Below are 23708 nucleotides of genomic sequence, written 5' to 3'. Positions count from 1 at the left end.
CCAATAAAAGTTCTGTAGCAGCGTCTGCCTGGTGGGCTGGATTCCCTGGTGTCCTGAGAGAGGGACCTCATGGGCCAAGTACAGTAGCCTGCGACGGTACTTCTGGGGAACTACTAGCTGTTTCCAGATCCCCCACAGTTCCACTTCCCCTGGGGGAGCCCATTCCTGGTACAGGAATCCCTTCTCCCACAGGAATCTTTCCCGGCAGCCTTCCCGCAGGGGTTTCCCCATGCTGTGGATCCTTCCGCAGCTCGGCCTAGAATCCAGCAGCTGGGGAAGGGATGGGGACCTGCTCCCTCTCAGTGGCTGGGTCCAAGGCTGCAGCCCTGCCAAGTCCTGTCCCCAGTGTCTCTTTTCCCAGCGGGGTAGGGACCTACATCCCTGGCAGGGCACCGCCTCCGGTGTCAGGGCAGAGTGCCCTTCACTGGATCTGGCTACAGGTGATGATTAGGGTGCTCTGGCTTCCGCCTGGCCAATCTGCCAGGTCACCCCACATCAGCACCTTGGTTGGCAACTGATAGTGCACCCCCACATCTTTGGGCCCCTCCTTAGCCCCCCATTTCATATGTAGCCTCGCCTTGGGTACCTTAAACAGGGGCCCGCACACGTCCATCGGGGTTAGGTAGGAGTTGGGCACCACCCAGTGTGGGGCCACCACCTCGGGCTACGCCAGCGTCACCCCAGCGCCTGTGTCCCAGTACCCAGTGACCTGCTTCCCATCCACCTCCAGGGGAATGAGGCATTCGCTCCTCAGGGGCTGCCACACACCCACCCTGTAGACGTAGACAGAACTTTGAATCCAGAGCATCAAGCCACCCCGAAGGAGCTGGCCTGGGAGACTCCTCCCTCTTGGGCCATTGCTAAACTGCCAGCCCCTCCTGCCTGGGGAGCCAGCCCCTCTTCCAGTTGGGCTCCCACACAGTTAACCCTTTGAGGGCTTGATTTGCTCATCCTGTCCCTGAGCTTTTGGCACCAGGCCCATCTGTGGTCCCTCTGCCCACAGTAATTACACCTCAGGTCCCGTTGGTCCCCTGGAGCCAGTCAGTCAGCTCTGGTATTGGCTGTGCATCTCAGGAGGGATTTATCCAAGACTCCCTTTAGGGAAGCCCCTGGGTGGACCCCCCCACCCCTTCTGCACTGATGTGGGCCTGTCCCCCTGGGATTCCATTCCATATCCCGACCTGCTGTCTACAAACTTGTCAGCCAGCAGCCCTGTGTGGTGCAGGTCCTTTCGCCTCTTGTCCACGAACCACGTCCTCAGGTCAGGGGGACAGAGTTCATATATTCGCTCCAGCCCTATTCATTCAATCGCATCCTCCTTGGTCTGGGCCCCGGCCCCATTCACCCACTTGCAGGTGTATTTCCCGCATCAGCATGACCAGTTCCAAATAGGTCATCCCCTGGGTCTTCTGCACGATCCAGAACCTTTTCCTGTACGCCTCTGGTGTCAGCTCAAACTTGTGAAGCAGGGTTTGTTTGAACAGTTCATAGTCCCCTGCTTCCACCTCATCCATCTGGCTGAATATCTCTATGGCTTTGGGACCCAGTAAGGGGGGGAGATGCTGAAGCCTGTCTGCAGGGTCAACTTGGTGCACATTGCAGGCCTTCTCAAAGGCAGTGAGTAAGGCATCTAGATCATTCCCTTCCTTAAACTGAGGCAGCACTTTTATATCCATTCCCTGTGGGCTTAGCCACGCTGGGCCCATCCCCACTCACCACGGTAGGGGTGTCTCTGCTTCTCAGCTCTGCCATCACCAGTTCATGCTTCCTGTGTCTCTCATGGTCCTGCTGTTCCTTCTCATGGTCCTCCAGCTCTTTCAGTTTCAGTCCCGTTTCCAACTCCAACCATTTCAGCTCCACCAATGGGGAACTCAGTCGGGAAGATCCCCTGCTGGTCGGGTAGATGGATTCTGGGGCTGCCTGGCTGCTTTCAGCCCCTCCCGCATCCCTGGTTGGGTTGGTAACTGGGATGACCCCTGGGGCTGCCTAGCTGTTCCCAGCCTCTCTTGCAACCCTAGCTGGGTCAGGAACTAGCTCCTTAGAGTGATCATTCTCTTCCAACTGGGCAATCAGCTGTGCCTTGGTGAATTTTCCAGTGCACAGCCCTCTCGCTCGCACTGTCTCAATCTGCACAGCTCTACAATGTCCTACTTAAGGAGATGGTTATAGGCCATCTCCATGCTGTTCCCAAAGGGTCATGAACTCACAGGCCTGTGTTCTCTCAGCTCTCCACCATCCCTGGAAGGAACACCTTCAGTGCGACAGCCCTTCTCGGGGGTCTACTCTCGGGGGTTAAGCCGGAGGCTCTTCCGCCTCCTGGAACTACACCTCTCAGAGCCTCCAGCATGCCCGTCTCTTGCTAATCCCCCTTTGTTTTACTGCTCCCCAGTCACTTACTGCAGGATGCTCTGTCCACAGCATGCAGTTTGATCCCACCACTGCCACCCTTGTCATGGAGTCACTGGGAAATGCTCTGGAACTACTCCATACAAAGCCACTCAGGACTCTGGGGGAGCATGCCTCCTCTCTTTGAGCATACTGTCTCCAGGGCAAGAAGTTTACACAGCTTCAACTTTCCTGGGTCTGACCTTGGAGCATTCAGTATCCCCTTTTCACACCGTGCACTTCCCACAGCGAGTCCGTACAGGTGGGGCTTCTGGGGAATCCAGAGGGTCCTGCACCCCAACTCCACAGTCAGACGTGATTTTTAGCCAGCATAAAACTGAACGTTTATTTGTCAACAGGAACAGAGCTTGCTATTACAGATATCAGTGACTTTCAGCCAAGTCCAACTTGGGGATCCTGGACCAGATGCCCTGGATTCACCTCTTCCAATCCCTCCACGCAGACTGCCAGCCTCCAGCCACCTGACCTCCAACATCCCCCTGGATGCCCCTCCTCCTCCTCCTTTGTCTCGCTTTCCAGGCCAAAGGTGTCACCTGGTCACACCACCCTCCTGGGTCTCAGGTTACATAGGTGCAAATAGCTGGATAGTCTCACCTGCCCTGAGGGCCTCAGCAAAATCTCACACCCAATTCCCACTAGTATTGGTGCAGTACACTGGAGAACCTAAGGTACACACAGTACACCTCTACCCCGATATAACGTGACCCAATATAACACGAATTCTGATATAACGCGGTAAAGCAGTGCTCCAGGGGGGCGGGGCTGCGCACTCTGGTGGATCAAAGCAAGTTCAATATAATGCAGTAAGATTTTTTGGCTCCTGAGGGCAGCGTTATATTGAGGTAGAGGTGTATTAGTATAGGACAGTAAGACTCACATGCAATGTCATCACATCTACGGAACAAACTACAGGCTGCCTGGGATGGGTCCTTTAAGGTCATAAAGCAGCTGAATGAGGTAAACTAGGTAGTGAAAGTGTCAAACCGGGCTCACAGACACCGGGTGTACCATGTCAACATGATGAAGCCATACTTTGACAGGGAGAATTTGGGTACTGGCTGTGTGTGGCCACTGGAAGGAGCAGGGAGATGACCCCCCTTGTGGATCTATTCCCTGAGACAGGAGCTGGCCCTTAGCTGGAATCAAGTCCCCTCTCAGACCAGCTAACCCCTGCCCAGCAGGCTGAGCCCCAAGAGGTGATGGGTTCCTACCAGCAGCTGTTCTCCAACTGCCCTGGGCTCACTAACTTGGCTGTCCAACAGGTGGAGATAGGAGCCCACCCCCCTGTAAGATGCTCCCTGGTCTGGGTCACTGGGAAAACAGCCCAGAACCTGGACAGCGAGGTCAAGGACATGCTGGCTTTAGGGGTGATCTAGCCCTCGGGCCTCTCCCATGGTGTTGCTTTTTCTCCCCCCCTCAACCCCCCCCCCCCCAGAAAGGACGGGTCAATCTGTGGTGTGTTTTTTTTTGTTTTGTTTTGTTTGTTTTTTGTGTGCATTACCAGAGGCTTAATGCCATCACCAAGTTCAATGTCTACCCCATGCCTAGGCCTGATGAGCTTCTAGACAAGCTGGGGGGGGCTCGTTATCTCACTACTATGGAGCTCCTCAAGGGCTACTGGCAAATACCTTTGGATCTAGATGTCTGGCTGAAATCTGCTTTTATCACCCCTATGGGGTTATACGAGTTCCTGGTCCTACCTTTTGGCCTAAAGGGGGCACCTGCCACCTTCCAGAGCCTGGTGGACCAGTTACTCAAGGGGATGGAGAATTTTGCCCTGGTGTATATTGATATCTGCGTTTTTAGCCAGACCTGGGAGGACCATGTGTCCCAGGTTAAACAAGTGCTGGACCGGCTCCAGGATGCAGGTCTGACTATAAAGCTGGGACGTGCAAGGTGGGGATGTCAGAGGTGTGATACCTGGTCCACAAAATGGGGGGTGGCTGCCTAAAGCCAGAGCCAGCCCAGGTGGAGGTGATCAGAGATTGGCTCACTCCAGAGACTAAAAAGCAGGTCCAGGCTTTCATTGGGACAGCGGGCTACTACCGGAGGTTCATGCCCCACTTTGGCTCCATAGCCGCTGTGTACGAAGGGTAAGCCAGATAAGGTGGTCTGGACCGAGCAGTGCCAGAGGGCTCTTGCCTCTGAAGGAGGCTCTGGTCAAGGGCCAGGTGCTGGTAAACCCAGACTTAGACAAGCCCTTTATGGTGTTCACTGATGCCTCAGACACAGGGCTGGGTGCAGTGCTAATGCAGGTTGACGGGAAGGGGGAGAGACACCCCATTGTGTACCTGAGCAGAAAGCTGCTGCCCCAGATGATAGCTGAGTTCTTTTGAAAATCTGGCCCCACTTGTGGTGCTGAGCTCTTCAGAAAATTCCATCCATTGTAGTATATGGCATACTGTCAAGCAGTGGGCTTCATTTTCAATTTGTGTATGAAGCTACAAGTGACTACAAAGAAGAGCTGGTAGAGTGTTTTTACAATAAAATTTAAGCAATTAACAACTTTAGAAAGGATATTGTCTCAATATACTGAGTTATTAGTTATTTAATTATGTCCATTTCAAGCAGGACCTTTTGAACTTCATTCCTGCAACTAAGTTAATCATTCTACCATTTCCTTTGCTTGATATTTCTAACAGGGTAAACTGACTATCTTGGGTATTTTCTATTAATTCATTCTTCCTTATTGCTAAACAAATCCAAGTATCACCTTCCTAGAAGAAATGCAAATGAACAGTTCACATAAGTAGTCAATTTGTCCAATGTCCGGCATAATTTTAGTTTGGAGATTAATGGAGAATACAACATATATCTAATAAATTATAAAATCAGGTATGCTAGTTATAACTTGTCAGTTACTATACAAGTTTGTTCCCACAAGCACGTAGGGATCTAATTTAACTGATCCCACACACCATTTACAATATACATTTCTATAGAAATATAGGATTGGTTATGTATCTCCATACAAAAGGTTATGTTAGGTAAATCTACTATAGATTTAAAACTTTTCCTGTTTTAAGGCTTTTTTAATTTGCATATTCATTTAAGGAAGAACCAGATTCTTAATCACTGGCATTTTACTAATTGTTTCAACATTGCATCTCCCTCTTTAGTGATTTTCCCCCAACATCAGACAGCTTTAGGCTAGCTCCTTGCTGTACAAATAAGGCAGTTTTTTATGTATAAACTTGTCAAACTGCCTTGATTTCTAAGTAAAAATCTAGTTCTAGACTGTGCTTGGCAATGAATTAGCTACAGACAAGGACATCATAAAAGATGGTTTCTTAAAACTGTCATAACTCTTAGTTATACGTGTGGTGTGTGTGAGAGAGAGAAGAGCTCTTAATACATTTATTTTCTGTTGAAGTTAGTGTACATGAAAGGTGGAAGATTGACAGTGCTGAAGACTGAAGTCCTCTGTATTTTTCATGGAATATGAGCTGCCATAACTCCCTGTGCTGAATGAGGTTTTCCAATAATACCTCATTTGTCTCAAATCTGATTTCTACAGACAAGATGGTATTTCAAACTTCATGCTTATTTAGTCCTTCTCCTCTCTCGTAAGACTTCCAACTAGGGTGACCAGATGTCCCGATTTTATAGGGACAGTCCGGATATTTGGGGCTTTTTCTTATATAGATGTCTATTACCCCTCCCTTCCCCCCCCCCCCCCACACACCCGTCCCGATTTTTCACACTTGCTGTCCGGTCACCCTACTTCCAACAAAAAGTCCAATGATGACCATACCATAGTGACAGGTATAGGGTAATATAGATATAACTTATTTACTTTAAGCAGCAATTCCTATCTTGCCTCATTCATATTTTAAATTTAACGAGGAGCTGCATCTAACACAGATGCAGAAACGGTGATATGGGGATAAAACCCAGAAAAACAGTATTTTGTCAATTGTGTGTGTTCTGGCTTCTACTGAGTCCCTATGGCTAGTATGCTTTTAAAAAGTGCTTGTAGGAGAAATGGCTGGTGTTTGCAATACTAGATGAAGTAAAACCACTCTAGCTGATTTTTTTTTTATTAAAGCTTTATCTGAAATTCCTCCCCCCACCCCACCCCCAAAAAAGAGGGGAAAAAAGAGGAGAGTAAAGACCTCTCCCTTCTCACACTGCAGCATACCTGTATTCTTGGTAGAAATATGGGGACTATAACATAGCCAGTTTTGTGATCTGCTTGTATGTTGAATTAATCTGACCAACAGAATGAAAAGTTAAAGCCAAAATGTGTTAAACTTCATCTAAGTATCACAAGAACTGGTGCTGTGGCTGAAAAGTAAATTGAACCAGGCTATAACTGTCAGCAACTATTCATGGAAATGTGTACTTTATTATTACAGTTTACCCATAAAGAATGCTAGGCTTGCATATGAGTTTAAGCAAAAGCACGAAGAGAAGCAATTTGTATACTTGGCATTTAAGACTGACTCAACATCATGGTGAATAAGGTGGTGGCAATGGGTCTGCAGAGATTTTGTCATATGCTGGTGGAGCATCAGGTACCTGTGGTAACAACAAAAAATGGGGTGAAGATGCTAAATAGAATGAATGCATTGGGGGACAAGCAAACCACACTAAATCTGAAATATTATCTTTTAGCCGGCTCTGTATTCCTCTTAAGAATTTCACATTCGTTTACTTGGTTGTCCTTAAATAATACTGTAGTTTAGAACAGCTGAACCAACTGAATTTTTTTTTTTAAATTAGCATTGCTTTTTTGGTTGTGCATAATATTGAGTTCATAATATTGATGAGACATTTGTCCATGCAGCTGCTATCAAAGAATAAATGTTCAGTACTGTGAGGATAGGCTTTTTCAAGGGGATGGGGGGGGAGGAAGATTATAATAAAACATTAGAGTCGTGGCAGATTTAAGTACATACCTTATTTCAAACTTAACAATATTTATTGCATATTGACCATAAATTATTTCATTACCCTTTTTCCTTTCAACTAAATGTATTTATATTTAACTATTCATACTCACTTTCTGGAAGTTGAACTATTTTGGGGGGAATGGGCATTTATTGGTTACAATGCATCTTTCTGTGCCGATTGATGCTGAGGATCCCAATTAATGCTACGATAAATAGCTAGTATGTGTATTTTGGTACTGCATGTCAGAAGAACAAACAATCAATATCCGATCAGGGAATCCCACACACCATAAAAATGGTAGAGTTGTTGACATGAAGACCCTGCTATTGCAGGATATTGTAGCATATAACCATTTTATTACAGCTAGTGGATCTGCTTGTATGTTGAATTAATCTGACCAACAGAATGAAAAGTTAAAGCCAAAATGTGTTAAACTTCATCTAAGTATCACAAGAACTGGTGCTGTGGCTGAAAAGTAAATTGAACCAGGCTATAACTGTCAGCAACTATTCATGGAAATGTGTACTTTATTATTACAGTTTACCCATAAAGAATGCTAGGCTTGCATATGAGTTTAAGCAAAAGCACGAAGAGAAGCAATTTGTATACTTGGCATTTAAGACTGACTCAACATCATGGTGAATAAGGTGGTGGCAATGGGTCTGCAGAGATTTTGTCATATGCTGGTGGAGCATCAGGTACCTGTGGTAACAACAAAAAATGGGGTGAAGATGCTAAATAGAATGAATGCATTGGGGGACAAGCAAACCACACTAAATCTGAAATATTATCTTTTAGCCGGCTCTGTATTCCTCTTAAGAATTTCACATTCGTTTACTTGGTTGTCCTTAAATAATACTGTAGTTTAGAACAGCTGAACCAACTGAATTTTTTTTTTTTAAATTAGCATTGCTTTTTTGGTTGTGCATAATATTGAGTTCATAATATTGATGAGACATTTGTCCATGCAGCTGCTATCAAAGAATAAATGTTCAGTACTGTGAGGATAGGCTTTTTCAAGGGGATGGGGGGGGAGGAAGATTATAATAAAACATTAGAGTCGTGGCAGATTTAAGTACATACCTTATTTCAAACTTAACAATATTTATTGCATATTGACCATAAATTATTTCATTACCCTTTTTCCTTTCAACTAAATGTATTTATATTTAACTATTCATACTCACTTTCTGGAAGTTGAACTATTTTGGGGGGAATGGGCATTTATTGGTTACAATGCATCTTTCTGTGCCGATTGATGCTGAGGATCCCAATTAATGCTACGATAAATAGCTAGTATGTGTATTTTGGTACTGCATGTCAGAAGAACAAACAATCAATATCCGATCAGGGAATCCCACACACCATAAAAAATGGTAGAGTTGTTGACATGAAGACCCTGCTATTGCAGGATATTGTAGCATATAACCATTTTATTACAGCTAGTGGATCAAATAGGAATGATCATGTTGCAACTAAATCAGAGTAGCATTAAAGTCAAGGAGGAAGAAGAGAATTTTTAAAAGGCAAGCTATTAATATTAGATTTCACAAATCATTTTCATTACAAGAATTACAAGAGTACTTTTCTTAACAGATTGGGTCAACATGTGGAAGATGCAGACCCAGCTTAGATAATGCAAATCCAGAGAAGATGTCATTGACCAGAGGTAAAAGAGTGTGGCATTACTTCTTCACCAAGGGTCATCTCACTGACTAACTGCAGCGTTCACTAAGGCCTGGTCTACACTAGGCGTTTATGTCAAAGTTAGCGCCGTTACATCGAATTAACCCTGCACCCGTCCACACCGCGAAGCTATTTAGTTCGACATAGAGGTCTCTTTAATTCGACTTCTGTACTCCTCCCCGACGAGGGGAGTAGCGCTAAATTCGACATGGCCATGTCGAATTAGGCTAGGTGTGGATGGAAATCGACGCTAATAGCTCCGGGAGCTATCCCACAGTGCACCACTCTGTTGACACTCTGGACAGCAGTACGAGCTCGGATGCTCTGACCAGCCACACAGGAAAAGCCCCGGGAAAATTTGAATTTGAATTCCTTTTCCTGTCTGGCCAGTTTGAATCTCATTTCCTGTCTGGACATCGTGGCGAGCTCAGCAGCACTGGCAACGATGCAGAGCTCTCCAGCAGTGATGGCCGTGCAATCTCAGAATAGAAAGAGGGCCCCAGCATGGACTGATCGGGAAGTCTTGGATCTGGGGCGATGAGTCCGTGCTTTCCGAGCTGCGCTCCAAGAAACGGAATGCAAAGATCTACGAGAAGATCTCTAAAGACATGTCAGAGAGAGGATACAGCCGGGATGCAACGCAGTGCCGCGTGAAAATCAAGGAGCTGAGACAAGGCTACCAGAAGACCAAAGAGGCAAACGGACGCTCCAGATCCCATCCCCAGACATCCCGTTTCTACGAGGCACTGCATTCCATCCTAGGTGCGGCCGCCACCACTACCCCACCACTGACCGTGGACTCTGAGGATGGGATATTGTCCACGGCCGGTTCCTCGGACATGTTAGCAGACGGGGAAGATGAGGAAGGAGATGAGGAGGACGAGGCAGTCGACAGCGCTCACAACGCTGATTTCCCCGACAGCCAGGATCTCTTCATCACCCTTACAGAGATCCCCTACCAACCGTCCCCAGCCATTAACCCGGACACAGAATCTGGGGAAGGATCAGCCAGTAAGTGTTGTAAACATCTAAACATTTATTTTTAACAGAACAGGAATATTAACAATAACAAAAATGGGTTTCTCATGATTAGTTTGCCCTAGGCGCTTAACGGTTCAGTCCTGGGCAGTGCAACTATTGAAAAAAAATCTAACAATGTCCGGTTTTGCATGATTGTTCTGCCCAAGCCACTCTACTGTTTAGTCACTGCTAGTGCAGCTAGAGTAAAATGCGGTCTATATGTCCGGGGATAGAGCAGAAATCCTCCTGGGACATCTCGATGAAGCTCTCCTGGAGGTAATTGGAAAGCCGTTGCATCAGGTTCCTGGGGAGAGCGGCCTTATTGGGTCCTCCGTAGTATGACACGTTGCCGCGCCACGAGACAATCAAGTACTTGGGAATCATTGCTCTGCACAGCAGGGCGGCATACGGCCCTGGTCTTTGGAGGCTTTCCCGAAGCATTCTCTCTTTCTCGCTGTCAGAGATCCTCATGAGGGTGATGTCGCTCATGGTGACCTGCTTTGAATTAGGTAGGGGAATGTTAGTGTTGGTACTGCTTGCCCGTTCTTTTACAGAACTGTAACCGCTGGTTTGCAGCCACGCGGTGGAGGCGGGAGAGGGGCAGCCTACAGGGATCGTTCCCGGGGACAGCCGCGAGGGGGTGGGACAGGGGCAGAGTTCCTGCTTGCCGGATTGCTGGCAGCAGGGACTGACATTGCTTTCAATGTGAAATGAGGCCATTGCTAATATTAAAGTTTTAAGCTGCCACAAGTCTACGGCTTACCATGTCTGCCTGCAACAGAAATTCCGTTGTCCTGCCCCGCTTCTCAAATGTGCTGTGCAAGACCCCAGGCACTGAATGCGAAGGCCGAGAATTCGACCTTGTGCTGAATGCGCATGTGATAGGTGCTGTGCATGGTCTTGTTCACAGAGAAAGACTACGTTCTTTGTTCACAACTACATTTATATTTCTGAGGAATTCACTCCCTTTTTCTCATTCCCACAGCCACATCTGCGACTGTCTCACAACCTAGCCTGGCATCACACTCCCAGAGGCTAGCGCATATTAGGCGTAAGAAGAAGAGGACACGGGAGGACATGTTCTCGGAGCTTATGGCCTGCTCCCGAGCCCAGGCAGCACAGCAGACCCAGTGGCGGGAGAACTTGTCCCAAATGCACCAAGCAAACATGGATCGGGAGGAGAGGTGGCGGCAGGAAGACCAGCAGGCGACTCAAACGCTGCTTGGACTACTGAGGGAGCAAACGGACACGCTCCGGCGCCTTGTGGATGTTCTGCAGGAACGGAGGCAGGAGGACAGAGCCCCGCTGCAGTCTATCTCTAACCGCCCTCCCCCGCCACCAAGTCCCATGCCCACCTCACCCAAAGTCCAAAGAAGGAGGGGCGGCAGAGTCCATGCTAACTCTCACTCCACCCCTGCAGAGAGCTCTAGTAGTAGAAGGCTCTCATTCCCCAAAATTTGACAAGTTCTTTCCTTCCCGCCTGACACAAGCCCCCGTCCAAGTTTCACCTCCCAGTTCCATGTGTAGTTGATAATAAAAAATACGTTTCTGTTAACTACTGTTTCAATCATGTTCTTTTGGAGGAGGAGGGGAAAGGGGGTTGGTAATTGGACAGGACAGTCACCTTTGGCAGGGTACATAGGCGGGGGCAGGTACAGCAGCAGGGCACATACACAGTGCAGTGCCTAGTTACCCTGGTCAGTCTGGGAGGAGGTTTTCATGTTATGTGGTGGGGGGTGGGTTGCTCTGTGACTTTGTGGCGGGGGAGGGCAGTTACAGATCTTAAGCGGCGGTCCTTATGCAGGATCACAGAGCCACGCAGCAGGGGATCTGTAACCGTCCTCCCCCTGCCACAAAGTCACATAGCCCCCCCCATACACACAGTCCCGATCAGGAGGGGTGACAGGCTCCGTTGAAACAACCAGCCCACCACAGCGGAGCCTGTCAATCCTTGAGTTTAGAAGCTTCATTTGCGTCACTACACTACACCCGCTCCCCACCACAGTCTGTGTCCCAGTTTTAAAACATTCCCGCGAAAACAGTAGTAAAGAGAACGGTGTGCATTAACAAAGTAGAAGTGATTTTATTTCTAAACGTGTGTTGGAAGGGGGTGAAGAGGGTATGTAACTGGAGAGGATAGTCAACATTAACTGGGTAAAGAAACGGGGGCAGGTTCAGCTTCTCTGTACACTAGCTTAAAAGTCACAGGTTACCCTGCTCACTCAGGAACCTAGCTTTCAAAGCCTCCCGGATGCACAGCGAGTCCCGCTGGTCTCTTCTAATCGCCCGGCTGTCTGGCTGTGCGTAATCAGAAGCCAGGCTATTTGCCTCAACCTCCCACCCCGCCATAAAGGTCTCCCCCTTGCTCTCACAGAGATTGTGGAGCACACAGCAAGCTGCTATAACAATGGGGATATTGGTTTCGCTGAGATCACAGCGAGTCAGTAAGCTTCTCCATCTCCCCTTGAGACGGCCAAAAGCACACTCCACCACCATTCTGCACTTGCTCAGCCGGTAGTTGAAGAGTTCTTTTTCACTGTCCAGGGCGCCAGTATAGGGCTTCATGAGCCAGGGCATTAGCGGCTAGGCTGGGTCCCCGAGGATGACTATAGGCATCTCCACATCCCCAACAGTTATTTTGTGGTCCGGGAAGTAAATACCTTGCTGCAGCCGTCTAAACAGACCAGAGTTCCTGAAAACACGAGCGTCATGAACCTTGCCCGGCCATCCGACGTAGATGTTGGTAAAACGTCCCCTGTGGTCCACCAGTGCTTGCAGCACCATGGAAAAGTAGCCCTTTCTGTTAATGTACTGGCTGGCCTGGTGGTCCGGTGCCAGGATAGGGATGTGAGTTCCATCTATGGCCCCACCGCAGTTTGGGAATCCCATCGCTGCGAAGCCATCTATGATCGCCTCCACGTTTCCCAGGGTCACTACCTTTGACAGCAGTACATCAACGATTGCCTTGGCTACTTGCATCACAACAACCCCCACGGTAGATTTGCCCACGCCAAATTGGTTCGCGACTGACCGGTAGCTGTCTGGCGTTGCAAGCTTCCAGAGGGCTATGGCCACTCGCTTCTGGACAGTCAGGGCTGCTCGCATCCGGGTGTCATTGTGCTTCAGGGCAGGGGACAGCAACTCACAAAGTTCAAGGAAAGTTCCCTTCCGCATGTGAAAGTTTCGCAGCCACTGGGATTCATCCCTGACCTGCAGCACTATGCGGTCCCACCACTCAGTGCTTGTTTCCCGGGCCCAGAATCACCGTTCCATGGCATCAACATGACCCATTGCCACCGTGATGTCCTCGGCGCTGGGTCCCGTGCTTTCTGAGAGGTCTGTGCTACTCTCAGACTTCAGGCCCTCACTGCGGTGCCGTAGCCTCCTCGCCTGACTTATCTGCATCTGCCTCAGGGAAAGGTGGATGATAAGCTGCGAGGCGTTGAGAGCGGCCACAACTGCAGCGATGGTCGCAGCGTGCTTCATGCTCGCACTGCTGTGGCGTCCGCGCTGTCACTGACTAGAAAAGTGCGCGAACTGATTTCGCGCCGGCGCTTTCAGGGAGGGAGGGCGGGAGTGATGGACGGATGACGACAGTTACCCAAAAGCACCCTCAACACATTTTTTTTACCCAGAAGGCATTTGCGGCTCCACCCAGAATTCCAATGAGCAGCGGGGACTGCGGGAACTCTGGGATAGCTGCCCACAGTGCACCGCTTCCAATGTCGACGCTTTCCCCGTTACTGTGGACTCACGAAGTCGAATTACTGTCCTTAGGACACACACGTTCGACTTTGCAATATCGATTCCAAAAATTCGATTTAAGTAAAATCGAACTACTCTCGTAGTGTAGACATACCCTAAATGTTGTAAGTAAATGAAACCTTGGACTTCAGCTTACCACAGAATTAAAGTTGCTGTACTCCTGTAAAAGTGCTTTGCAATCCAGTGGGGCATCTTCACCTGCCACCCTTCTCATAGTGCCAGCATGTGAGCTTTTACTCTGTAATAGACAGTAAGGAAAGGTAAGAGTGACAGAAAAAGAATCCTTGAGTATGACTATAAATGTATCACTTAAAGTGTGAAAGTCAATAAGAATGTGGACATAATGCCAGTAGGCATTATGCAAGCTTTGTCACTGCTAATGCAATCCATGCTCTTTTTTCAGAGACATCCAATCATGGGATGATCAAAAATGAGGACAAAAATGTACTAACTTCCACCTGTCTCCAATTCCCACACATTGCTGTTTTATCCTGTTCTCCTCCAGCTGCTATGCCTCTCCCTCTGATGTCCCCCACTTTTTAAAATCATTCCTTCTCACCTCTCTTCTTCCTTTCCTATTTCAGTCCTGCATAGTCACTTTCTTCTGTCCAGTTTCTCCCCCAACAAACATCATGATTATATTTTCATAATACTTTTAAAGGGGAAAAATTACTTTGCATTTTCTGTGATGTATAAAGAGTCTGAAAAGTGTTTTATTTTGGTTTTCGAAGGTGGGTTTTTAACACTATAGAAATTCAGGTCATGTGTACTCTGGAAGACACTATGCCCCACTGGAGGGGAGAGGTAATAGGGTTATGATATCACAAGGACGTACAACTTCCAATTAATTGAGATGAGAGGAGAGTTTTATTCAGGTTGTACAAAACCTATTTAAGTAAAATATTTTGGAGAAAAGCTCTTATTGTTAAGGGTTCAAAACTACTATCCCATTCAACTAAGAGAAGACAGAACTCCAAATATAATATCTTTGAAACGCTCAGCAAGTACCTCTTTATGATGTATAAATAAAATCTAAAGAAGTACAAAAGGGCACAAATTCATTTTCCTCCTTTGCAAGTTACCTTTTTATATAAACGGACAACACAGTGCACATGTACAACCACTATATTAAACACATAAGCTTGTAATTGTAACCCTTGTCATCCTCCTTCCCTATCCCCGCGCCATTTGTTGTTTAGATGTAAACTATTAGAGGAAGAGACTAAGTCTTTGATTTGACTTAAAGTGCTTAGCAGACTTGGGGTGTTCGATATATATTAGTGGCAGCATGATGTAATTGAAAAGGTACTGTATTGAGAGTCTGCAGGACAGGGTTTTACTCCTGGCCCTGCCACTGATCATGTGTGGTGGTTTGTAGGTGGGTGTTTGTTTGTTTTTGTGTGTGTGTGGGGGGGGTTATTTATTTATTTCGACAAGTCACTTCACTTCTCTGTGCCTTGGTTTCCTCTTCTCTCCCCCCCCCCCCCCCCCGTCTTATTTTAAAAGCTTTCTCATATGTGTTTGTACAGTGCCTCGTTCAATGGTGCCCTGATCTTGGTGGTGTCCTCTAGGCACTACCATAATAATAATGATGGTGTACCAGAACATGAATTGCCACACTTACCTGGAGGTTTTTATAGCCACATCGCCTTTTGTAATACCAGCAGCCAATGATCAGTAAAACAGCAAGAACCACAACAAGGATTCCAATACCTGCAGCCCTGTTGCAAAACGAAAAACTAGATGAATTTTTCCATAAGTGAGTGTGTTTAGCACAAATGTTTGCTGATAAATGTGAATGCCGTAATTTCAAGAGGCTTATATGAGAACACAAATGAACTATACTGTGCCTTTTAAAAAATAAAACTATTAATATGTTGAGCTCTTGAACCACCAGGCAGTGAGTAATCCTGCAGTGGTTGGATGATCTATAGAGTATGAAGCAACACATGGTGAATATCAAAGATAAAAATAGCTATTGAACGGTAACCTCATTTGCTGGACACTGTACAACCTGCCCTCTGAATGAGACTTCCACTCATTTGTGGGAATTTTGGACCTTCAGAATTTCATGTTAAACAACTCCTTTGAGGACTAGAGAACTATAGAAAAAGAATTGGCCAAAACCTTTCTGCAAAATTTGACACAACATTTGTTCTTAGCTTCAACCCACTCCAGCTGGCAGCTACACATTCTTGTCTAAGTCTCTGGTTCCTGCCAACCTCCCCATTGTAACTGACTAGCTAAAGTCCTTGCCAAAAGCTTGACCATTTCAACAACCGGGGAAAATGCAATCATTGGAGACCACTATTTGAGGCAAAGAACCACCACTTATAGAACGCACCCCAATCCCTGAAGAGAGCATTCCCATAATGGAAAAGCTATATAAGAAATACGTCCCATTTTTATTAGTTGAATCTCTTTAGGCAAAGAACACTGGGATCTCTGTCCAACATCTACCATGTTATAGCGAATGCCAGAGACAAAAGGGGTAATGATTTATAAAGCCAGTAATCAACTTCAGAAAAGAGGTAAGACTGTAAACTGTGCACCGACAACTTCCTAACTTGTATCCTGTTCCATGACACAGTAAGCACAATGACTGTGATTAGAGGGTGGGAATTTGAGTTACATTGAGTTTGGGGACCATGGGCTTAACAAGATATGTAGCCATACATCTGTCTTTTCCTAGTCTATGACAGAGATTCAAGACAGTTGGGATTATAGTACCGTTTAAAGAAGCCTGGAGACAAAAGAATTGAGAGAGGTGGGGTTTTTTTTATCCGTCTTTATAAACCCTTGTTAGTTCTCTCTTCCTTCCAGTTCTAATGCTTCTTTCTATTTAGAAGCATGGAACACTCACTTTGGTTCCCCTGTTCTGTCCCACTGTTTCCGCTTGGAGGGGAGGGGGGAGAAAGATAGTCTTTCTTTTCCTTCCTGTTTTCTATTGCTAAGAAGTTGGACATGGAAGTGAACAGAGATCGTGGGTGTGGAAACTAGAGCAGCCAGCTTTGTGTCTGAGCTTCCTGCTTGCAGAGACTGTTGGGGGCCTTCAGCCCTTTGGAACCAGCAAGCTTTCCCAGCTCTCAGGGCAGGGCCGGCTCCAGGCACCAGCATAACAAGCAGGTGCTTGGGGCGGCCAGGGGAGAGGGGCAGCACCTGCGGCAATTCGGGGGCAGCAGGTCTCTCACTCCCTCTAGGAGCGAAGGACCTGCCGCTGAACTGCCGCCGCTGATCGCAGGGTTTTTTTTTTTTTTTGCTTGGGGCGGCAGAAATGCTGGAGCCGGCCCTGTCTCAGGGTGTCAAATTCTGGAAGGTCCTGTTAACTCTCTCTCCTTCTTCTGACAGGGCACTCTCACCTGGCTGGTGACATGTTGGTCTGCATGACAAGGCAGGCAACAGCTTGCTGCTTTTCCTTGCAGCTCTGCACAGCAGTTTCCCTGCAGCTGCACAGTCATGCCAGGATCTGAGATGGCTCTGCTGGCTTTGCTCCTGTGTCTAGTAATCTCTGCTCAGGGAAGCCACGCACCCTTCCTCCAGCAGCTGCCAGTATTTTCTGATTCTGGCGATCTTTCCCCCCCCATCTCAATTTCAAGTTACCAAGGCCAGAGCCTTCGCCACTGCTCCCTCTCTGTCTCCTCTGCCCCCAGCTCCATCTCCCCATGCACAATTCTCATGCTGTGTCTGTTACCCTGTCTCCCCCAAGGGGGCCTGAGAGGATTTTTATCACTCTAAAGGTTGATGCGTCTATTGATTCTCTGCCTGTTATCCCATCTCCGCTGACACTACCCCTCCTGTCCAGGCTCTATAGATAGACAAGTGAATCTGGCCTTCTCTGCAGAGAAGATCAGTGCAACGGTGGTACTAAAAATTGAGTCAATGTCAATGTTCATAGCCTGAATGCTCCAAATGGACCTGGAGAGAGAGTCATTCTTTATTTTCCCTCTCTTTGAGCTGAAATACTAGGTCCTCTTCACCTTCTCACCCCCACTATAATCCACTTCATAACTGTGTGATGCTTCATTTGATGCTACTTTCATTGCAGCTAGATCGAGCTGAGTCACCATGGCCGGATGTAGGTACATTTGACTCGGAATGAGTGCTGAGACTAGGTTAGTTGACTTTCCCTTTTAGGGGATCAAGCTATTTGGGGCAGAGCTTGGGAATTCCCTCTCCCCCCCCCCCATCCTTCTCTGCTCTCCAGGTGAAATGTGGGAAAACAGGTGCATCTTGCAGCATGAGGTACAAGTCACCAAATCTGGTGACTCTGATAAGCCAAGATGGGGAGCAAGTTCCACAGACCCAGAAGGGGGCTGTTATGTCCAGGACCTTAGAAGGTACCAACTGCACTCGTACCACACCCGTGGCAAGTTAACCTCTCAAGTAATCAGGACCCAAATAATTAAAGTCTTTATGTGTCAAAGCTAAATCTCTCTCATTAGTTTGGCTTAGGGTTAGTCTCACCTGGTGCCAATTTATGTAGACTCGCTTTCGTGCAGCATTATAAGGGCTTGTCTACACTTGCAGCACTGCAGCAGCACCGCTGCAGCACTTAGTGAAGATGCTACCTATGCGGACAGGAGAGCTTCTCCATCAGCGTAGGTATTCTGTCCCCCCGAGAGGCAGTAGCTATGTCGACAAGAGAAGTGCTCCCATCAACATAGCACTGTCTACGCTGGGGGCCAGGTTGGTAGAACCATGTCTGTCGGCGTGGCTTTTCCACACTCCTGAGCTATGTAGTTATACCAACATACATTGGTTGTATAGACCAAGCCTCAGTCTTCTCCTGTTTGGGGAGATATGTTGCTGTTTACCATGGGTTTTGGCTAATACCACTCACTTTTTGGTCAGATGATGCCCCCTTTGAAGTTCTTATGACACGTGGATGCAGACAGCAGCCCTTTTTCAGAGACAGCAGTCAAATTCAGTGCAGCTTCCTCAGATGAATGATGCTAAATAAGCACCAATAAGTGTAAATCTTTTATTACAAAAATCATTAATTTTAATGCTTGTGGTCAGCTGAATTAACAATGCAGTTTTGAAACTGCCATTGATTTTGTTTACTCTTTCCTCCTCTGGTAAAACCGCTTTTAGATTCTGCCATACAGAATTTATTTAACTGTCAAGTGCTTCTTATGATACTGAAGTGATAGATGCTATAGAAAACTACAAAATAGATAGACTTTACTTTCCCCAAACACAAAAATTCTGATTAATTTTTCTTGGGTTCTGTTTCCTTGGTTGCAACAAAGAAGAAAAATCCTACTTTGTAAAATTCTGTTCCCAGGATGGAGGAAAACTTCTCTGTTGAGTCATTTATAAACAGACTTTTAGAGAGTGCCACATATCTGAATTTGAATGTAATTCTTTTCACTAGCTTTGATGCTGTCATGGTTTTGTTTTATACTTACTCTTCTGCTGCAAGATAAGTATATTGCTTTCCTCTGCTGAAGATGCCATCTGTTTGGCGATCTCCTTTGGGCATTTTGTAGGACTGATTTTGGTCACACCTACAAGGACAAAGAGTAATCCATTACAGTACTCCTAAGGCATAATATATTATCACCATTTCCATTATCAGAAGAAAGAGGGTTTGGGTTTCTTTTAAACATTTTTAGAAAAAAGTAGATCTATTTACACACAAGGCTGTGGTAACTTAACAAAAACAAAACACATTGGATCAAATTCAGCTGTCAGTTACACTGCCATACTGATGCAAACCCAAAGTTATAACTCCACAAACTTTAGTCGAGCTACTCTGGGTTTGCACTACTGTGACTGAAAGAAGGATTTGACTTATTCTCTTTAGATGTTAAACATTTGCAGGTTTCTGAAGTGAAATTTCTCAAGGAGAATAGGTTTTCCTTTCAACCTAAGGTGAATCCACTGTATTTTGAAACCAGCCCTGAAGACAATGTAGGAGGAGACCTCTGTGCTTTAGACCACTCATACGTTTTTGGTAAATTCATATGACCAAATGATTGGCTCTAACAGATTATTCCTGTTCTCTAAATGGGTCTCTTAATAATGCCCTTTATCTAAGAGTGAGATAGGGGAGAAGTAGATGAAAAAGAAGGTGAATATTTTACTTACAGTGTTTGTTTCTATTCCCTTTAAACACCAAAAGCCAGATACTTAGGCCTGATCTACACTAGGAAATAAGGTCAGTATAATTATGTGAAAAATCCAGACCCCAAGTGTCACAGTTAAATCTACCTAATCCCCGCTGTAGACAGCACTAGGCAGATGGAAGAATTTTCCTGTTGACCTAGCCTGCCTGTAGGGAAGATGGATTACCTTTGCTGGCAGGAGAACCCCTCCTGTCAATGCAGGTAGTGTCTTCAGTAGGTGCTACAGCCACTGTAGTGGTGTCTATCTAGATAAGCCCCTTACCTAGCATAAACTGGCACAGCTTCATTGACTTGGAGAGAGCTGCGCCAATTTACATGTGCTATCTGTGCATGCTTAATTGCCATTAGTTTAAGTTCCCTCAGGAACTTAACCATCCAAATCTGATCAGACAGAACAGTTCAAACCTAATTTATCTGACACAACCATAGAAAAAGACATAAGTAAATACATTGGTTTCAGTTAAATAGCACAAGAGCAAATTCTACTGTATATCACCAAATTCAATTAAGACAAAATGGCTCTTTTTAAAAAGAAATCAGGCCTAATTAAATAACTCTTTTTCAGAGAATTCAGAATGAGCTAGTAAACCTCTTCTGAACTTAGTTTTAAAATAACGCAGGGAAATTCTAGCAGAATAATGCAAGCCTTACCTTCTTCACAGACCCACACTCTCTGCCTGCTAGGTGGAGGCATATGCAGCTTTTTTCTCTAGCACTTAATCCTTTTTTTTTGGTCTCTACACTCATGACTATCACGAGTTTGAATTCCAAATGGTGCTGCCTTTGATTTCTTTAATTAGCATGAAAGAGGCTAAGCAGAGAGACAGTTTTTTCCCTTTCTTCTCTCTTCTCCCCACCCCCCCATTCTTTTCAGTAAACAGCTACACAATCTATTACTTTTCCATGCTCTCCCATACACTGCATAGGGCTGAGCCGCACACCGGTTTTGCACCAATTTACCTAAACCAGTGAAAACTCAGAGTACGGACACACTTGTACCTGTTTAAAACTGTTTATATTGCTTTTGTTTCTGAGTTAGTGCTTGTCTACACACAGTTTTTGCACCAGTTTAATTGAAAGTTTATCTACATGCAGTTTTTGGACCACTATAGCCATATCAGTTTATAAACTGATATAAATAGGTGCAAATCCCTCATGTGTATGCAGTTATACCAGTGTAAAGAGCCCTTACCACCAATGTAGCTCATTTGATACTGGCAAGTAAGCAAGCGCTCTAGTAAAAAGAAACCACTTAAGCCATAACTACTACACTATGATTTAGTTAGTGAGGGGTTCAGGAGAGCAAGACACTACTTCTGGGGTGTGTGTTGTCTCCCTCACCCCCCCGCCCCCCCGTTTTTGCCTTATTAGATAAAATGGTGGTTAAAAACACATGAACTTTGTCTACACTACAACTTCCTCCACTGTTGGCACCAGTGTACTGGATTTTTCCTAATATAGTCACTAGCGTGTTTAGGACTTATTATTTTTGGAACACATCTTTCTTCTGGGCAAACATTCGAAGCTAGCATGGTTCTGCTCCCAGTCTGGACAGGACCTTATTTGTTTAATCTTTTCTACTCATTGGGCTGAATTCTGCTTTCCATTATCCCATGGGACTTAAAAAATCCTCTTTGCTGGAGCCATGACAATAAAACAAATCCAGTGGGGTCACACAGTAACTAAGAGCAGAATCGGCCCCTTTTGAATAAATGTCTGCTATATAATTATCTGATCTGGCAGTGGTTCCTCTGCATTATTACACTTGTACTCCTGTGTGTTTTGAATGTGAAAGGATTGCAGGATCAGGTTTTAGATCTGTGTATAGCATTAAAGAGCTAATATCAAGTTTGTAAGGCCTCAGATTCGATCTTTCACACTCCCCAACTTTATATAATGGCAGATTTCATATAATTCTTTATATGGATTTTCTCCACCCTTGAACAAATGTTTCACTGCTAGGAGAAGGAGGCTAAATAACAGATATAATTTTTCTTCATCAGTGCCAACAGTCCAGTATTCATGGAAAAACCCATGTGATAACACAACCTAGTGTATTTTTATCTTGCCTTCGGCAGTGGAAAAGGAAATATTTCAGCTGATTTAATTCTTTAGCTTCCAATGGGCTGACGTTAATAGCAATGAATGGAAAAATGTGCAAATAATGTCTTATAACACAGAGGCATAATGCTGTGGTCGAGGGGTAGAACAGTTGTTACAGTGAAACAGAAGGTCATGTTCATTTATGCTGTTGTCAAACCTGTGTCCATATTGACTTCAGTGGCTTGGCTCCTAATTCTCACCAGTGTGAGATCATTAAAACACCAAGCACAGACTCTGTAAGCATTACTGTGTTGGGGCAGAGAGGCCCTACACCACCGGGGGAGGGGGGGGTTAGGGAAACTGACAAGCTCCCCCCGGCAGTGAAAGGATTAGGGAAAGTCTGTAGACCCCATTGGAAAAGAGGAGACTAAGGGGGGATATGATAGAGGTATATAAAATCATGAGTGATGTGGAGAAAATGTATTATGGGAATAAGTAAATAACTTTTCCTTATCCAAGAACTAGGGGTCACCAAATGAAATTAATAGGCAGCAGGTTTAAAACAAATACAAGGAAGTTCTTCTTCATGCAGCGCACAGTCAACTTGTGGAACTCCTTACCTGAGGAGGTTCTGAAGGCTAGGACTATAACAGCGTTTAAAAGAGAATTGGATAAATTCATGGTGGTTAAGTCCATTAATGGCTATTAGCCAAGATGGGTAAGGAATGGTGTCCCTAGCCTCTGTTTGTCAGAGGATGGAGATAGATGCCAGGAGAGAGATCACTTGATCATTGCCTGTTGGGCCACTCCCTCTGGGGCACCTGGCATTGGCCACTGTCGGTAGACAGGATACTAGACTAGATGGACCTTTGGTCTGACCCGGTACAGCCGTTCTTATGTTCTATTGCCTTGCTCTGCTACATCTGTATCCAACTTCAAATGTGGGGAGAAGAGATAAAAGGAAAGGGCCTAGCCCTGTTCAGGGTTGACGAGTAGGGAGGACACAGCTCCGTGTGTCTCATGGTGGAAGAGAAGCCTGGTTGCAGCCCTGAGATGGCACTCACTGGCCAGCCAGACATCCATCCTGGAAGGGACAACCAGAATCAGAAGAGAACCAGGTGAAGCACAGATTGTTTTGGAAACAAGTGCTGAATAGAAGGGAAGGGCCCTATTGAAGGCCTGTGGGATGACCACAGTTTTGAGTAGTGGTTTTTGTTCCTGATTACCTTTTGAACAACCTGAAAGGACTGAAGTCACCACTATGCTGGACCTCCTCGGTGCGGCAGAAATGTACCAGCAGAGACCCACAACTTGAGTGAGTTTTGCCCAGAAGGGCCACCTCCCCAGCTACATTACATTTCTAAAGACATTCTATGAGCTAGAGATTCAGCTCTCTGCTGATCACATTTTAGAAAGAAACATTTAAAAATATGTTCAGAAGACAGAACAATCCAGACCTTCTTTGCCATCCATTAGCCTCTGGCAAACTATTGAGAGTCTGCCAAATCCTGACCATCCATAGGTGGAGAATGAATGCTTTCTGTGTCACTGAAAAGGTGCCTGACCTTTTAAACAGTGGGCCCATTGTCTTTGTTGTGTGGTAGTGTCATTTCATCTCTCTAGGATGAGGTCTTGTGATTTTTTGTTTGTGCTTTCATTGAAACTTAAGGTCCATAACAAGGTAAGGAAGAAATAGGAATGTTTACTTGGGACCTGATAATGCAAGGTGTTTGGTGCCTCCTGTGAGGTGCTGAGTGTGCT

General features: G+C 45.9%; 1 protein-coding gene across 3 annotated transcripts; it reads right to left on the bottom strand.

Moving 5' to 3' along the window:
• Positions 1-6734: 6734 nt before the first annotated feature.
• MLANA (melan-A) lies at positions 6735-20611 on the bottom strand. 3 transcript variants are annotated; one of them, XM_054032425.1, is made up of 6 exons: positions 20556-20611; positions 19185-19283; positions 15398-15494; positions 13910-14011; positions 7912-8004; positions 6735-6927 (listed from the first exon to the last, which is right to left on the bottom strand). In XM_054032425.1, the coding sequence occupies exons 2-5, from the start codon at positions 19256-19258 to the stop codon at positions 7936-7938; spliced, it is 342 nt and encodes a 113-aa protein (XP_053888400.1). In that variant the 5' UTR covers positions 19259-19283; positions 20556-20611; the 3' UTR covers positions 6735-6927; positions 7912-7935. The 3 variants fall into 3 exon arrangements, with proteins under 3 accessions (XP_053888400.1, XP_053888399.1, XP_053888398.1); XM_054032424.1 differs by lacking the exon at positions 6735-6927 and having other exon boundaries at positions 7812-8004; XM_054032423.1 differs by lacking the exons at positions 6735-6927; positions 7912-8004 and adding an exon at positions 9926-10506.
• Positions 20612-23708: the final 3097 nt, after the last annotated feature.

Source organism: Malaclemys terrapin, chromosome 6 (assembly GCF_027887155.1).
Source record: "Malaclemys terrapin pileata isolate rMalTer1 chromosome 6, rMalTer1.hap1, whole genome shotgun sequence".
Taxonomy (NCBI): domain Eukaryota; kingdom Metazoa; phylum Chordata; order Testudines; family Emydidae; genus Malaclemys; species Malaclemys terrapin.
This window is presented reverse-complemented; position numbering and strand designations above follow the sequence as displayed.